The 18,446-nt window shown below is 44.9% G+C and overlaps 1 protein-coding gene across 1 annotated transcript in view; it reads left to right on the forward strand.

Annotated features, from left to right (window-relative positions):
- RPTOR (regulatory associated protein of MTOR complex 1) overlaps positions 1-18,446 on the forward strand; it is a 417,690-nt gene that overhangs the window by 305,381 nt on the left and 93,863 nt on the right. Inside the window, exons 12-13 of the mRNA XM_063080629.1 lie at positions 3,661-3,744; positions 6,213-6,323. Of these exons, the coding sequence (XP_062936699.1) occupies positions 3,661-3,744; positions 6,213-6,323 (195 nt within the window). The remainder of the gene's footprint in view (positions 1-3,660; positions 3,745-6,212; positions 6,324-18,446) is intronic.

Below are 18,446 nucleotides of genomic sequence, written 5' to 3' on the forward strand. Positions count from 1 at the left end.
GCACTAACGTGTGTTTCCTCAGCATGTGCCACTCTTGCCGTGTGAGGCTGAGCGAATCAGAGAGGGTCATGTCACAGTGGAGACTGAACTGGCGTCCCTTCAGGTTTTGTCATTTGTACGTAAAACATTGTGATGGAGACTTGTTACCGGGTCAGTGCACATGTAAGACAGGTGATGCAGCTGTTCTCATCAGACCTCTCAGCCCTGCACAGCTGTTTCCTACACTGCTAGTTAATCTGCAGCTGCTCACCTCAAAAACTGAGCTTTGTACCTGTTTACAGGGTTTTAAACATCAACAGGGATCATAAAACCATCTCTGTAAGCTTTAGGTATTTTTGGTGTCATTGATTTTTGATGGATTGAAGCTAAGACTAGGACCACCTCCTTCCACAAACCTAGAAAACAGAAGGCTCTCCTCGCCCTGGGTTATCTAGAATCTTGAACCTCAGGCAGCTTCGTGTGCTTTAAAAACAAGCAGTCGCCAGTCCAAGGGCTTCTGAAAGGCTGAGCCATCCTGTAACTTCTGGAGCTGTGACATCGCGCTAGATCCTTTACATTCTTTTTTTATTATTATTGAATCATGATTATACATATTTTGGGGGTTCAATGCTGACATACGTTTATCAAATCAATATTACTACAAATCGTACTTATTCTTTATGTCCCTTGTCCAATCTCTCCCTGTCCCCCTCTCACTCCCCCCTCCCACTCACCCCTCCCACTCACCCCTCCCACTCACCCCTCCCACCTCTGATAACCCTAGACTTCTCTCCTTCTAAAAGAGTAATGGTTACTCTGTTGATGTGTTGCCTAGATGAGCTGTCCAATGCTGAGAGGTGTGTTCAGGTCCCCCAGTATTATCATAGAGCAGATGCTTCTTCTGTCACTCTGGAATGGGCTTTGTGAAGAGAGACATCCTCTTCTTTTCCTTGGTCTCTGCTGGTGACTCCTTGTGTCAGTGCACTCTAGTGGCTGGTGGACCATCTGCATGGTGGTTGTGGCGTCTAGCCACTTTCACAACAGCCGTGGTTACTGTGGTGGCTGTGGTGGGTCACCCACATGGAGGTGACGTTTTCGGCATGCTCCTTGGTTCTGGTGGTGTGCCTGGTTTTGATGGGGAGATCTGGTGCCCAGATCCATTCCTCAAGTCCCCGGACCCTGGGCAGGCCCCGAGGTGCTGGTGGTGTGCCTGGTTGGGGAGAGGGGGTCCAGTCCTCGGCTCTATGCCTCAGGTCCCCTGGGCAGGCCCCAAGACACTGGCAATATGCCTAAGCCAGAACTAACTTTTTGTCCTTTGCTTACTTCTAGAATGGGGGAACTTCCTGTGGGGACCAGTATTTGAGTTGTGTGGTTTAAGTAAATTGCTGCTTTGCTGCTGATCCCTAGGGGGAAGGCTTTTTGTGTGGCTCAGGTTTTAATGTTTGACTTTATTTTATTTTTATTTTTTTTGTGACCGGCCGCACCGAGCACACCGGCCATTCCTATATAGGATCCGAACCCACGGCGGGAGCACTGCAGCGCTCCCAGCGCCGCACTCTCCCGAGTGCGCCACGGGGTCGGCCCTTAATGTTTGACTTTATAGGTACCTCTGGCTCGCCAGAGACCCGGCACACCTGGGTTATGTAGAAACTCTGATCTGGGCCTGAGTCTTTTCATCAAACTGCACCCCATGCAATTCTGTGTTCTTGAGCAGTCTCCTCAGAGTGGTCTTGTGCTGATTGGGAGGCAGATCAGCTTTCCTTGCTGTGCCCCAATGTTCCCCCAGTGGGCCTGTCTCCCCCACTGCCCATGCTGCAAACACTTCCTGGCACACAGCCTGTCCCTTGCGATGACTCACTGGCCTCTGAGTGGCTCCTTTTTTCCAGTTGTTGTGGCTCCTTGGTGCTATGTGGGTTCATAGGAACTCTATTAGTGGTCCTGCTGGCCTGGGGGCCACCAAGGCCCTCTTCTCCCCTGCCGCCTCCATGCAACTTCATCTGAAGGGCACAGCTGCAGCTTTTGCCAGCTCCTGCGCTGTGTGCTCAGCAGCCTCAGCCTTAAAGTGGCCATGGCATGAAATGGTCAGAGCAGTTTTTTCTTTCTCGCATTGTGGCTTCTCCCACCTTCATGCACTCCGTAGGTCTCTCCTCCTCTTCCCCTGAGCTCTAGCGGCCCCAGCTTGGCTGTTGTTGCTTTTTTATAGTTGGAAATTGGTTGATTTGTGGGAGAGAGTGACACTGGGGACTGTCTATTCTGCCATCTTGACCAAAAGCCTCATCCTTTACATTCTTTATCTCACATAATTTCGAGAAGCTCAAGTATTATTATCTCCATTTTTCTTGATAAGGAAACTGAAGTTTCCAGAAGTTGAAAGTTTAGGCCACACTGTTAGGAAATGGTAGAGGCAGTGGACAGAAATGCTCCAGATCAGAGGGACTTGGTACACATGCCCTCCAGTGTAAGCACCATAAAGGAAACAGTCAATATAGATGACTCCATGAAAAACATAAAACTTTGATATAACAAAAAAAGAGAAAATGTATGCAAAACACATGTCAAAGGTTGCTCTCTTTAATTTATAAAGAACCCTACACATCAGTAGGAAAGAGCCAAACTGAAGTAGAAAATAAGGACATGCATGGCCAGACTACTTAGAGAAGTAGCCAGTTATCCTATGAAAAAATACTTAACTTCACAGGTAACCAGAGAAATTTAGATTAAAAGGATATATTTTCTCCTGTCACATCAGCAGGTGATATTAGTGTCAATATGGGCTAGTGTTGTCCTACAGGTGTTTAATTTGTTATTTAATTTAATAAAACCCTGTGGGTAGGTACTTTATTTTCCTTGTCTTATAAATTAATGAATTAAGGTTCGGTGATGTGGAGTGGTTTGCCCAAGGTCACATAGCCGTGAGCTTGCGTGGTCGCCAGCAAAGGCAGCAGGAGTAGCACCCACGGGCTGCTTCTTGAGGCGGGATTCGGTCTAGCTGGAGGGAAGTTTGGTCCTATAAGTACATGTTCTCCAGCCCTGTGATTTTGATTCTCAGATCTGTCCTGGGGAAAAAAGCATGTAAATGTGCGGAGATGTGCCTGTTAGGATACTTAGCACAACACTGTTTATAATAGCGAAACTTTGATGATAATTTAAATGTCCAGTGTCAGGGAATTGTTTATACAAGTTATGCACATTGATATAAATGATGTACCACACTGCCGCTGGGAATGACACAGCCAGGACATACCTAGTGATGTGGAACAGTACTCACCATGTATTATTTAGTTAAAAAAGGAGATGAGAAATATAATAATACATTATCCAGTATAGAATAAATAAGGGAAGTGTGTATACAAAGAACAATGTCTGGAATTTTACATTCCAAAATTTCACCAGTGAGTTATTTTTTTAAATGTAATTTAAAAGTGTTTGCTATAAGACTTTCTGCAGTGAGCATATTTTACTTGTGTAATGAAGGAACAAGAAGTGTTTTCTTAACCTATATCAAAGCATGCGCTGTAGAGAACGGAGCACCCGCTGTAGGTAAATGAATGAATGAACCAGCACACAGATCTGAGTAGTGTGGTCAGACCCCTGCACAGCTGACAGCTTGTGCGGGGAACTTTTTCAAAGGGCTGCACCTCACGGTTCGGCAGTGACACGATTTCATTCTTATCTTTCCAGGTGCTGTTAAGCCAAGTGCACCGGCTGAGAGCTTTGGACTTGCTGGGAAGATTCTTGGACTTGGGCCCCTGGGCGGTAAGCCTGGTGCGTGCCTTCTGCATTAACTCTGGGAGTGGTGGGTGGGGTGGAGAGTAGGCTCCATGTCACTCTGTGATCTTATTTCTTGATCCAGAACCAACCACAGCTGTTTGATATAGGGTGAGTTTCCAACGTGAGGACATCCAGCAAATCCTAAGGCCCTCAACATTCCCTGTGTGCCTATGAAGTTTTGGGGTTCTGTTTTGTTTCGCACTGTTCTTCCATCTGATGTTAGACTTCGACTTTGCAGGACAGAGAGTGTGTTTGGTGTATCACCTTCTACAGAGGGCTCACCCCAGCCACTGCTGAGAAGCTGGAGCCCCTGGGCCAGGCCACACCCGGGCCACAGCCAGGAGGAGTTTTTGAATCCTCATTCACTCCTCTTTTAGGCACAGTTCTGAAACAGTTTTCTGGTTACTCATTCTATAAAATGGTAGAAATGGCCATTTAAAACAGAAAAAATTGACAGAAATGGAATCAAGAAGTGATCATTTTTCCAGCCAATAAAGCACAAGGAAAGTAAAAGGGAGGTTGAGGGGAACATACAGACTAAAGGGGATTCAAGAGACCTATCAGCCAATTATAACATACAGATCTTGATTGGTTCTGCTTGCAAATAAAAGTTTAAAAGTTGAAGTTTGAAAAATTAATATTGGGCCGAGCCCGTGGCGCACTCGGGAGAGTGCGGCGCTGTGAGCGCAGCGGACGCTCCCGCTGCGGGTTCGCATCCTATATAGGAATGGCCAGTGCACTCACTGGCTGAGTGCCGGTCACGAAAAAGACAAAAAAAAAAAAGAAAAAGAAAAAGAAAAATTAATATTCCTGAAACAATTAGAAATTTTACATGAACTGGATATTGGATGTTATTATTAAAGAATACTTGTCCATCGTTTTAGGTGTGGTAACGGTATTGTGATCATGTTTTTTCATGTTTCTTTATATAATGTCAACAATGGTGATAATTAGTAGTCTGACCAAGACTCTCTCGAAGGAAGAGAGAGAAAGTCTAAAAGTAGGAAGAATAATTCAGCACTCATCATCCAGGCCATTTAATAAAAGAGACCTTATTTTTTAAGAGATGTACGCTAAGTGTTCACAGCTGAAGTCACGTGACACAGGATTTGCTTCCACGTCCTGCAGGCGAGGAGCATGCGGGTGAGGTGGGATGGCGAGGCGGGCGCTGAGTTGATGTCTCAGGAGCGAGGCCAGAAGCATGAAGAGTCTAGCAGAGTAGTCTCCCTGCCTCTATATATTTAAGTTTTTCATTATATGATGTCAACTAAGCATGATCATCCATACTCCAACATGGAAGGAAGAGAGAGATCTGAAGTGGGATGAATAACTCAGCCCTCATCATCTGGCCGTTTATACTCCAAGGCGCCTGAGGCCCTGGCTAGCTCACAACAGAGTCAAGTCATCTGGGGAAAGTCTGGTGTGACTCCTGGATCACTGCTGTGTGTGTGCACACGGGTGTGCATGGTGACCTCGCTCAGTCACCATGGAGGAGCTCGGGCTGTCCTCCTTATGCTCTTCAAGGAGACAGAGAAGCATGTATTTGTAACATTGTAGAAAAATTTTCTTTTATGTGGCTATTTCTTTTTTCAAAGTAATTTTGGTCCTGTAAAGAACGAAGCTTTTGCTAATTGGAAATTTTGCTTATATATAAACAGATACTGGATAAATGATGTATTCTTACAGGTACAGATTTTGGCTCTCAGGTGTGGGCCTGACCACCTGAACCAGAGAAACAAAGTGCTCGTTCCTCATTAAACATGACCTTTAGTAGGGAAGGGATACAGGCCTTGCCTCTGGACGTTGACCTGGGTCACACTGCCTTCACTCTGCTGGCTGCAAAGGGGAATACCTTTGGGAAGTCTTTGGAATTCCAGCCATGTTGGGATAAGGACATAGCAAAATTTTTGGAGATCGAAAGTAGCCAGACTGCCCAGTTGTCCTACACACTGTGACCCCCTCCTCTCTTATTGCCCTGCCTCTGAGAGCAAGGGGTGCCCCCAGGGATGATAACGCTGCCAGGAACTAGCACCGGAGAGCCCCTGGGAAGACCAGAGGTGCTCCTTATGTTAGCCAGGGCAGGAGTCTTCCCCTGAGGCTGACCCCAGGTGCAGATGTAGGTGTTAGAGAGGTGGGGAGTGAGCTGGGAGAGGTGAATGCAGCTCCCCATGTGTGCACCACCATCGAGGGGCCTGAGCAGACAGGCCCACGGGGGGCAGGGATGATGGTTCCCAGTAGATTAATTCTAGTTTCTTGAGACCAGTCGAGGAATTCCAGGAATGAAGTCAGAGATGAATGAACCTGGAGGAGCCCATCTGTACATTAGGGGAGGCCCTTCCCTCCTGTCGCATTTCCCACACGTGCCAATGGTGATGGCGCAGCTATGTCCGGAGCATGCCACCTGCCCCTGTGCACCTTGCCCCCTCGCAGACAGCCCTCGCTGACTGTCCTCTCTCCCCTAGGCCTTGTCTGTCGGCATCTTCCCCTATGTGCTGAAACTGCTCCAGAGCTCGGCCCGTGAGCTCAGGCCACTACTCGTCTTCATCTGGGCCAAGATCCTCGCCGTGGACAGTGTGAGTCATCCGCACCAGTCCTCTTGAGGGTGGACTGCCCCACCCCAAATGACAGTGCCTGCTGAGCAGGGACAGGCACACCATAGGCGTGGGGGGAAGAGGGTGCCGGTCCCCCTTCCACACTGACTCCTGCATTTCTGGTCCTGCCCCTTCTCCCAGCCCCCTCCCTTCTGTAGGCGCTGCTGGTCCCTTCCTCTCTCTCCCGGGATAAAATGAAATGCTCCTCAGGCTCACCCGTCTTGTCATTCCTGGGCTTCCCTTAGGGCCCTGCACTGTTACCCTCCTGTGCCAGACTGTCCTTAGGCCGCTCTGTGCTTCTGACCACAGCAGGAAGCTACCCTGACCAAAACTCGGGCCTGTCTCACCCAGGCACTGTATTGGCCTCTTCTGTCCCTGCCAATGCTTTGCTCTTCTTCCAACCCCAAACACCTGAACAGTGGCACAGAGGCCCAGACTGCCACTACCAAGTCTCTGTATGGACATGGCTAAGGCCCCGAGGCATTAGTGGTCACTTCTCCACACGTGACTGCCCAGCTCTGCTGTCTCCAATCCACATCTGTTCCCAACTCCTCACCCCTGCTGGGCCCATACAGTCACATGTTCACCCCACAGGGATGTAGCCAGGGGCCCTGTGTGCAGAGCTCTGTGCTAAAGTCTACAGGTGACGTGGGTCAGCTGTCCCTGTCGCTGGCCTCAACAGGCTCACAATCCACTGGGGACAGCAGATACAAAACCTGCTACTGTGAGGCCAGAGTTACATGCATGGGAGGCACCCGCTGCAAGCGTGGCATTTCAGAACAAGGAGGGTGAGAAGCCCCATGGTGCGGCTGCGTTTGTGCTGAGCTGAAAGTGGGTGACGGGAGTGGAGGGCAGGGGACATGGAGACAGCTGGAGCCAGGGATGGGGAGGCCACTCTAATCGGCTGGCAGCACGGGACAGGCAGTCATCATGCAGAGGACACGCCATTCCAGGTGGAGATGTTTGAGCTTTCTGTAGCAGCTGTGGGAAATTAGTAAAGATTTTAGAACAAAGAAACTATAAGAACTGAGCTGTGGTTTATAGAAACTGTCTGGATAAACTAGGAGAGTGGACTGAGGAGGTGAGGCCAGAGGGCAGGCGGGGCCAGCCAGGAGGCGTCAGGAGCTGAGTGGGGGACACCGAGCCTCGGCTTGAGCCCATGTGGTCAGTGGAATCAGTAGCACCCTCAGGGGTATGTTTGGGAGACAACTGGAAATGAGATTGGTGGCCTAGGTCAGGATTCAGGGACCTCACCCACTTAGTGACAACAGCAGCTGAGACATGGAAGGAAGATGCCAGTGCAAAGGCTTGAGGGCGAGGTGGAGAAAGGTGGGAAAGGGATTGTTTACAGACACAGAAAAGGCTCCAGAACAAAGGCTGTGCACTGGGACTGGGGCAGGGTTAACCCTGCAGGGCTGCGGCCCTCATGTGTGGCAGTCTGCATGCAGAGGGCATGGGCAGGGACAGCGGGAAGAGGGGGAACGGGGTGAGAGGGCCAGGCAGAGGAGCCTGGTAGGTGAGGGAGAGATGGGGGAGTTGGCATCAGTGAAGGGTGGTTGGCTTTGCTGGCTTGTTTCTGAGGCAGTGGCCCTCACAGTCTCTAGTGGGGAAAAGAAGCAGTGGGGAAGCAGATCCTTGTGTCTTAGTGGACTCAGCCAGCCTGCTGTGGGTGCATGTGTGGTCATACATGTGCTCACATGTGTGCGTGACGCTTTGTGCCAGGGGCTTTCGTATGAAGAGTGTCTTCACTCTTGCATGAAGTGAGTGGGATTTTCCAGCTTATTTACAGATAAGGAAATACTCACTTTGGTCAGTGGCTCAGGACCACGTAACTGTGACGTGATATGACGTGACAAGAGGGCATCTGAGCTCGGCCCCTGAGGCTGGGTCTGGAGCTCTTAGTGAAGTCACAGAGTTGGGGCAGGAGGCTGGAGAGGCCATGGTCTTGGAGGCTTGGAAGGCCCATGTTCACTTTCCTGTGCAGCAAGTGAGGGGTCTTATAGCTGAGTGTGTCCCTGTCTGCTGCTCAGTCTGCTGCCCAGACACCTGGTCCTCTCAGCCCTCCTCCTGGTCACTATAGCAGAAGCCTGGCCTCATTCCTATTCCCTGTTGGCCATGCCAAGTCGGTCACCAGCACCTGCCTGAGCCCTCCCACTACCTTGGACCTTGTTTTGCGTCCCTGCTCTCCAGGCTGGCACTCCAAGTCCCGTATCTGTCCTCCGCACTGTGCATCCTCACAGTCCTGCACACTGCCACCGACAAAGCCACTAATGTATTCCTCTGCATGAGCACCACTGCAAGCCCTTACTCAAATCAAGTCCAGGCCACTGGGTCCCTGGCACCTGCTCAGCCCCTCCCCACGCCCACCTGGCCAGGGCCCTCCCAGGTTACCCAGGCAGCATGCCCAGCCCTGACAATTGCCTCCCCACACCCCAAGCACTCATTGACAGCTTTGGCGTCAGGGCCCACACACTGGGGTTACTGCCTTAGGAGGGCCAAGGGGTTTCTAATGGAAGCAATCCCAGCACGTCTGCTTCCATTGTGAATGCTCTCGCTATTACATTATCTGTCTGGTTACTCTTGATGTGTGGGGCCCTTATTAATTTTTGTTTATTGATCTTGTACAGCAACTTTGGTGAATTGTTATTTGTTCTGAATAGTTTACCTGTAGATTCTCTAGGAATTTCTATATAGACCATCACACTAACTACAAACAAAAAAATCTGTTACCTCTCCTCCAGATTGTAGATGTCTTATTTTTCTGGTCTGAGGGTGCTGACCGGGACTCTACGCTGTTGGATGGTTGTGGCGCTGGGACCTCCTGGGCCTCTGGTCTGAGGGTGCTGCTGTAGATTGGATGACCCCCTCAACCTCATTGAGGCCTAATCCCCTCTGTAACTGTTGAGGGTGGGAAATCCTATTATGGTAATTGAAAGGTGGGGCCTTGGAAAGGTGATTAGATTGTAGGACCATGCAGTAGTGAATGGATTGATAATGGTGGTCAGGGGCGTGGTTCTGAGGGCTTTAAAAGGAGAGGCATGAGAAACTCTGCTCCACCATTTCGCAATGTGATACTCTGCCATCAGTGTTACCACCACCAAGGGCTTCACCAAATGTGTTCCCTGGACTTTGGCTTTCCCAGCCTCCAAAACTAAAGCAATTTCTTGTAAATTACCCAGTTCCAGGTATTTTGTTATAAGCAACAGAAACAGACTAATATAGGCACTGACCTGGACTCTGTTAGTTGTTGGATAGTTGCGGTGCTAGGACCTTGTGGGTGTGTTCCTGATTTTCATGGTCTTCCTGTTGCTGAGAACTGCCTCTTTCCTTCTCTCATCTCATCTAAGACTGACCTTGACCTCTGTTCAACCTTGACCCTTCCTGGACCTTTCCCAGAGTCTCATTGTCTCCTGGAGGTTGCCATTGTGCCGGCCGGCAGTGCACGTTGCTTTACAGACGGGTACACATGTCAGGATTAAAGAGCCTGCTCAGAGGTGCAGACTGAGGCTTCCAGTCCCCTGCTGAAAAGGATGGGAGCCCCTGGTGGGCTGGGCCCGCTGAAGGGCAAGTCTGGGATGCCACTTATCTCCCAGGTACCTGCCGAGCACTGCCCATGTGCCATTATGCTAGAGGCTCCTGAAGGATTCCTGGGGAAGGCAGGAAGCATCTAGGCCTTAAAGAAGGTGGGCTTTGTCTGGGGAGGAAAAAGAGAGAGGTCCCAGGGAGCTGTACACGGTAGAGAAGAATCATGTGCTATTGGGCTGAGGGGGAGTGCACACTGTGGAGACAGTGATCTGACAGAGGCAGCGTGGCTGGGGACCAAGAAACTAATCAGCGCACTTGAGGAAAACCCTCTCTCCTGGTGTTCTACAAGGATTTTGGTCCCACAGGGCCTCTCCACACTTAACATAATCCACCACAGGTCACTAGGCAGGTAAAGAGTCAGGAAAATACGACCCACACTGAGGAGAACATCATTCCATCAAAACCTGCTCAGCACTGCTGCAGGTGTTAGAGTTAGCAGGCAAGGTCATGCAGAGAGCTGTCAGAAATCTATTCCACATATTCATAAAGTTAACTTGGGACATGGAAGATATAAAAAGGACTCAACTCAGACTTCCAGAGATGAAGCCACAACGTTTGATGTGAAAAATGCACTGGATGGGTGAGTGGCTGATGGGCATAAGCCCTACAGAAGAACATAGTAATGGAAGCTGCCTAGAATGAAGCACGGCAGGAAAGAAGCTTTTATAGATGTTAGAGGAGCATTGTTGAGTTATGGGACAACTTGCAGTTGGCGTGATATATAGGATTTGGGGGTCCCTAAAGGGAGTGGGCAGAAAAAATATTTGAAGAAATAATGGTTAAAAATGTTGCAAATTTGATGAAAACTATAAAACCATGGATCCAGGAAGCTCAGTGAACCCCAAGCACAAGAAACATGGAGAAAGCTACACCAGGGCACATCATAATCAAACTGCTTTAAAAATAGTTATAAATTTAAAACTCTAAAAATCTGCCAGTAAATAAAAAGGAACAGATGAGCAAAGATAAGGATGTCAGAAGATTTCTTATCAGAAGCGATGAAAACAAGCAGACAGTGGAGTGACATCTTTAAAGCACTGGAAGAAAAACTGTCCACCTAGAATTCCATACCCAGTGAAAATACATTCAAAAGTAGAGGCAAAATAAAGACCTTTAAAGACATCCAAAAGCTGAAAGAATTTATCACCAGCCAATTCATACTACCGGAAATGTTAAAGAAAGTCCTTCAGGCTGAAAGAAAATATTATCAGAGGGAAACATGGATTTACCCAAAGGAATGCAAAGCAGCAGAAATGAATACTAAGTGGATAAATGCATGATTTTTTTACTTAAATCTCTTTAAAAGATGCTTGTTTAAACAAAAATAACAACACTCTAGTTTGGTGTTTATAACACATATAAAAGCAAGATACACAGTAACAATAGCAAAAGAGTTAGGAGAGGAGAGACTGAGGGACACTGTTGTACTTCATTTGAGAGGTCGGACACCCCAGGAGAAGCACAATAGTTAAGGATGTGGTGTGTGAAGCCTCAGGCCACCACTGAAATTGAAAAAAATGTGCAGCTAATTAGCCAGCTAAGGAGGTAACGGGAAATCATAAATGTATACAACTAATGCAAAAGAAGGAAGAAAGTGGAAAGAGGGAACAAAGAGTAGATGAGACAAATAGGAAAAAAAATAAGAGGACAGATTTAAACCTCGTCATATGCAAATAGTCTAAATCCCACAATTAAAAGGTAGAGGTTGTCAGATTGGATATAAAACAAGAACGAACTCTATGCTGCCTATACAAAATGCACTTTCAATATGAAAACACAAGTAGATTAAAGCTGGAAAGATGGGAAAAGAGATGCCGTACTACCACCTAGCAGAACAAGGCCGCAGTGCCTAGTTAACACCAAAGTAGGTTTGGGAGCAGAGTATTTTACCAGAGATAGAGAAAGTCATTTCATAATGCCCAAGGGGTCCATTCATCAAGAGAATGTAAAAGCCCTAAATGTTTATTCACCTAATAACAGAGTTTCAACATGAAACAAACTCTGGTGACACTGCAAGGAGGAGCAGGTTCATCCGTAGTTACAGTTTGAGACTTCAATACTCCTTTCTCAGTAGTGAACAGAACAAGTAGAGGAGAAATCAGTAAGGAGAGAGAAGACTTGAACAACACTGTCCACCAGGGGGACCTTTTATAGAATGCTCCAAACAACCACCACAGAATGAATGCACATGCTTTTCAGGTGCCACCAGACATGTACCAAGATAGACCGTCTCCTGGCCAAGAAACAAACCTCAACAGATTTGAAGAGTTGAAATTATACAGAGTGTGTTCTACAGCCACGGTAGAGACAAACTCAGAATCAGTGATAGCTCACAGGAGAGTCTCTAAGCACTTGGAGACCAAGCAGCATACCTTTAATACCCTAAATAAATAATTTCTTTAAAAAATAAATAAGTATAAAAATATAAATATGTAATATTAAGACATATAAATGTGACATGAATTATAAATAACAAATATTTGTATAAGTGATATTATAAATATATAACATAATTTAATATAGTATACGTATTTAAATTCAATAAATAGATTATGTAAACATTTATATTAGATATAAATAAAATTTTAAACTTTTAATAAGTTTTTTTCAAAGAGGAATCTCAGGGAAATAAAAAAAAATACTTTGTATTGAATGAAAACAAAAATACAACATATCAAAATTTGTTGGACACAGCTAGGCAGTGCTGAGGGATTTTTTTTTTTTTTTGGCAGCTGGCTGGTACACGGATCCAAACTGTGACCTTGGTGTTACCAGCACCCACTCTTCCAAGTGAGCTAACCAGCCATCCCTGAGGGAGAAATTTTGTAGTACTCACTGCACACTCTAGAAAAGAGGGAAAGTCTCAAGTCAATGGCCTCAGCTTCCACCTTAAGCTTTAGTAAAAGAAAAGCAGAGTAAACTCAAAGCAGTAAGAGAAAGGAAGTAGTAAAGATCAGAGTGGAAATCACTGCAAAAGAAAGCAGTAAAACATAAGAGGAAATCTAAACAGACTGAAAAAATTGATAAACCACTACTCAGACTGATAAGGAAACAAAGAAGACACAAATGCCCAGTGTCAGGAATGATAAGCAAGTATTATGGACAACATTTGATAACTTTGATGAAATAGACACATTCCTTGAATGGCACAAACTACTCACTCAAGAAGAGATCATCTGAATAGCCCTATGTCTATTAAGGAAATTGAATTTGAAGTTTAAAACTTTCCTGCAAAGAAAACTGCAAGTCCAGATGGCTTCACTGGTGAATTCCACAAACATGGAGGAAGAAATACAATAAACACCTTCCCATTATCATTTTATGAGGCCAGCATTTCCCTGATACCAAAAACCAGACGAACACATATTACAAGAAAAAAAACCTACAGACCAATGTCCCTCATGAGCATAGGTACGAAAATGCTAAACAAATTTTTCAGAAATCAAATTCAATATATAAAAAGAATAATACATTATGACCTACTGGGGTTTATTTCAGGAATAAAAACTTCTTTAACGATTGAAAAGTCAATGTAATTTACCATATTGCCATCACAAAAGATATACAGAAAGCATTTAACAAGATCTAAGATTCATTTCTGATTAATAAAAATAAACTCTCAACAAACTATTAATAACTCCTCAACTCAACAAACAGCACCTACAAAAATTTTCCAGCCAGTGTCACAGAGATGGACGGAAAGATCAGGGACAAGACCTGGGTGTCAGTTCTCCTTACTGGAAGTTCTAGGCAGTGCAGTGAGGCAAGAAAAAGAGGCATCCAGGTTGAAAAGGAAGTATAGCTGTCTTTGTTTTTAAACAATGTGATTGTCTATGTGGAAAACCTGATTGAATCTATGAAAAATGCTGCTAGAACTAACAAGTTTAGTAAGTATGCAGGTTATAAGATCAATATGCTAAAATCAATTTTATGTAGGTATACTCGTCATCAACAATTAGAAGCTGAAATTAAAATTAAAAACACAGTGGCATCAAAAATATGAAATACTTAGCGATAAATTCTGACAAAAGATATGCTGGATCTGTGCAAACCCTTGTTAAGAGAAATTAAGGAAGACCTAAATAAATGAAGAGATACCCACCATATGAGTCCTAGTTCAGAAATGCACATGAAAATACAAGTGAACTAGAATAGCCAAAACTACTCTGGAAAAGAATGAAATTGAAGGACTTAATGCTTCCTAATTTTAAGACTTATAAATTCCCAGTACTCAAGACTGGAAATGACATCAGGATGGACAATAGATAATACAACAGAAGAAAGTCAAGAAATAGACCCACACACGAATGGACAACCGATCTTCAACAAAGGTGCAAAGACAATTCAAGACAGTGAAGGAAGGAAAGTCTTTCCAACAGTGGTGCTGGAGCAGTCAGATATCCATTTGCAAAAAAATGAACTGCAATCTATACCTTGTGCCATGTAAAAATTAATTCAACATGGATCGTTGACATAAATGTAAAACCTAAACTGTAAAACTTCTAGAAGAAAACATAGGAGAAAATCTTTGTTTTCTCAGGTTAAGCAAAAATTTCTTACATACAGCACCCAAAGAATAGTCCATAAAAAGCAAACTAATAAATTATACTTCATCAAAACAAAAACATCTGCTCTTTGAAGATATTGTTGAGAGAATGAAAAGACAAGCACGGACTGGGAAAATACCTGCAAACTGTTTATCTGATAAAAACTTGTAGTGAGTATATAACAAACTCTCAAAACTCGATACAGAAACAAACATGCAAACAAAGAAAACTGGGTGAAGGTTTGCACAGACACTTAGCCAAAGAAGTGTGAAGGTGGATAAGCATGTGAGAAGATGCTGAATGTCATTAGTCACTGAAGAGCTACAAATTAAAACCACAATAAGATACCACTAAACACCTGGCAGAAAGTCTAGAAGAGGCTGATGGCATCAGGTGTCATCGAGGCTATAGAGGAGCCAAACCTCTCACACTGCCAAGGGGACGCAAAGTGGCACAGGAGCTTTGGAAAAGGGGTTCACAGTTTCTTATAAAGACTAACAAACACACTTACCACACAGCCCAGCCACTCCACTGATAGGTGTTCACCCGAGAGAGATGGAGCATCTGTCCACACAGAGACTTATGCGTGCGTGTTTACAGCAGCTCCACCTAGAATAGCCAAGAACTGGAAGTAGCCCAAATGTACATTAACAATTGAATGGATAAGTGAACTGTGGTTTGTCCTTACAGTTGAGTACTACTCAGCACTAAAACGTAGGGACTGATCCCCAAACAGTTATGCTGAGTGAAAGAAGCCAGTATAACAAGGGTACATGCTGTATGGTTCCACTTCTTTAAAATTCTAGAAAATGAAAACTAATCTGTAGTCACAGGAAGCAGATCAGTTGCTGCCTGGGGGCAGGTGAGGGTGAAGGATTATAAAAGGTCATAAGGAAACTTTTAAGGGGCTAGACCTGGTTGTACTTTACAGGTGTATACATATGTCCAAACTTATCAAATTCTTTACTTTAAATACATGCAACTTACTGTGTATCATTTACACCTCAATGAAGCTGATAAAACATTCAAGTTGTAAAACAATCTACAAAGAACTGTGCTGTTCCTTATAAATTTTTAATTCAAGAAAGTCCAAAAAAATTGTGACAGAAATTGTTCTCAATTAAGACTGGTGATGCATAACAACTAAGTACAGTCCCTGATTGGATCCTGGATCAAAAACCAGAGGCTGTAAAGGACATTATGTGAACAATCACGGGAAGTTTGAACATGGACTGAATATCAGGTAATAGTACTGAACCGATGTTCAGTTTCTCGAGAATGATAATGGTTTTGTGGTTATGGAAGCAAATGTCCTTTTCCTTAAGAATATTTTGGTGCAAATCTGCAACTTTCAAAATGTGCAGAAAAATACAGGGGAAGAGAGAGGGGAATAAAGCAGATGGGCAGAATATTTTTTCAAATTGTCCTTAAGGTCATGTGCTAGGATCAGAGCTCAAGACCAGCATTCTTATAGATGAGAAAGCATAGAAAACATGGCCAAATCTGTACCCTCCGCTGGCTGCACTCTGGGAGGGTGGTGGTTGCTGTGTTTTTTGTTTGTTGCTGCTATTGCTGTGCAGCTGGCTGGTAAGAGGATCCAAACCCATGACCTTGGTGTTACCAGCACCATGGTCTTCCAAGTGAACTAACCGGCCAGACCCTTTATAGAGTTATTATGAAGTTAAGTTTATTTTATTTTATTTATTTTTTTAATTTTTAAATTTTATTTGTATATTTATTTATTTAGGCAGCTAGCTAAAAAGGGGATCTGAACCCTTGACCTTGGTGTCATAGCACCACACTCTAACTAAATGAGCTAACCAGCCAGCCCCTGCTTTTTAATAAGTTCCTCAAGTCTGTTGTTATCATTTGTCTATCTGCTAATTAACAAGATTAAGGGAGGGGAGATAGTTAATTAAGGACTCCTGTAAGCTTGGTTCCAGTTAATTGAGGTTTTTTTAATAGACACAATTAATATGCAATTCAGGCAGACCTTCCAAGTTACAGTTAATAAAGTCTTATTTATAGTACCACCAGGGAAGACCAAGGGCACAATGTCAGTGAATGTGGAAAGACACTGTGTTGGTATTTATGAAGTAAATCCAAATTTGGAGATACAAAGAGGCTCCACCATGTGTGCAGGCTGCTGTGGTCCCCAGAGTAAAAGGCGGAAGAGAGACCAGCAGGATTTGTTTCTACAGCCCCCAAGCCTGTGCCGGCTCTTCTTCCCAAAGCTCAAAATTTCTGCTATTTGCTCTGCAAAGTAATTTCACCACAGTTCATTTACTCTGGCATTAATTGCCTCTCCTCTTCCCATTTCTCCACCCTTTTCCCCACCTCCCCACTCCACACACACACACACTCACACACATTCTCTCTCTCTCTCTCTCTCTCTCTCTCTCTTTCTCTCTCTCTCTCTCTCTCTCTCTCAGTTGAAAGAATGGATGAGGTTAGCTTTCTCTACCGCCCTGTGGTGGCTCATGTCCCCCACCAGAAGGCAGAGAGCTTGCAGTCCAGAACTGGTGCTTCTGGGAACCTGGTCCCATAGCAGAAGGCAGAGCACTGCAGTGAGCTGCTTCTAGGACCTAAGCAACTGCTCTTACCTCCTGTTCTGGGATTCTGTTTGTGTCCTGAACTCCTTTATTTTCTGAACAGTTTTAGATTTACAGAAAACTCGAGACAGTGAATAGAGTTTCCATATACTCCATACCCAGTTTCCCTTATTATTGACATCTTTGTGTTTGGGGTTATTTTTAGGGGGATGGGGAGTGCAGCTGCTGGCCAACATTGGGATCCAAACTCGACTTTGGTGTTATAACAGCGCTCTCTAACCAACCCTCCTTATTACTGACATCTTACAGTAATGTGGTACATATATCCAGCTAATGAAATCTATGTTGATACATTATCATTAACTAAAGGCCATACTTGAAATAGATTTCCTTGGTTTTTATGTAATGTCCTTTTTCAGTCCAGGATCCCATCGAGAATACCATGTAACATTTAGTCCTCATGTCTCCTTAGGCTCCTCTCGGCTGTGACAGTTTCTCAGACTCCTTGTTATTGGTGACCTTGATGGCTTTGAGGAGCACTGGTCAGGGGTTTGAACACTGTCGCTCTGTGGGGATGTGCCTGGTGTTTTTCTCATGACTATACCGGGGTGATGCTTTAGAAGAAGGCACGGGTAAAGAGCCCTTCTCGTCACATCATATCAAGGACACGTCTGTCATTGTGACGTATCACAGGTTGGCCTTTGTCACCTGGCTGAGGAGGTGTTTGTCCATGTGAAGCTACCGCCATTCCCCTACTCCCTCCAGTCTGTGCTCTCTGGAAGTCACTGGAACTTCCTTTTGTTACATAAACTGCTTTATGTCTGTGGTTGAACTTAATCCTTTATGTGGTTCCATTATCTTTTTAGGATCTGAATATAGTTTTTTTAATTTCTTGTTATTTATTTAGACTTACAAGGTTTAGTATTGGAGTTCTTTCATTTTGTTTTGGTTTGGTTTTGTATTTGGGGGATTTTCTGGTATTCCTTCTATCAATTTGCCCTTTATTGAACGAATCTTCCTGCTACCCCTCCTTTCAGCTCACTACAAATGGGCAAAGCAGAGGTGACTTCCACCCTTGCCATAGGTAGCTTCACCAGCCGCAGGTGCTGGTGCTCCGGAATGTCCTCCTGTGGACACGCCCTAGCCCCACGCTGTAGATGCTGGGCATGTCTCAGTTACTGACACATGTGACCCCTCCTTCCCACCCTCATTTTAACATAAATAATTTAAGTGCTTTGATGGTCCAGTTAATTCCTAAACTGTAGGTTGTCATATGCAAAAAACAAGCAGAATGGCAGTGTGAGAGAATAACTGTTAGCAAAGTCCTGCTTCTTACACAGAAGCAGCAATAGGAAGGGATTTGATTTCTAAGTGGCTTCAAAGTGTCATTTTTATTGTTTAGGGAAATAGCACTCATACAG

Source organism: Cynocephalus volans, chromosome 16 (assembly GCF_027409185.1).
Source record: "Cynocephalus volans isolate mCynVol1 chromosome 16, mCynVol1.pri, whole genome shotgun sequence".
In the NCBI taxonomy this organism is placed as follows: Eukaryota; Metazoa; Chordata; class Mammalia; order Dermoptera; family Cynocephalidae; genus Cynocephalus; species Cynocephalus volans.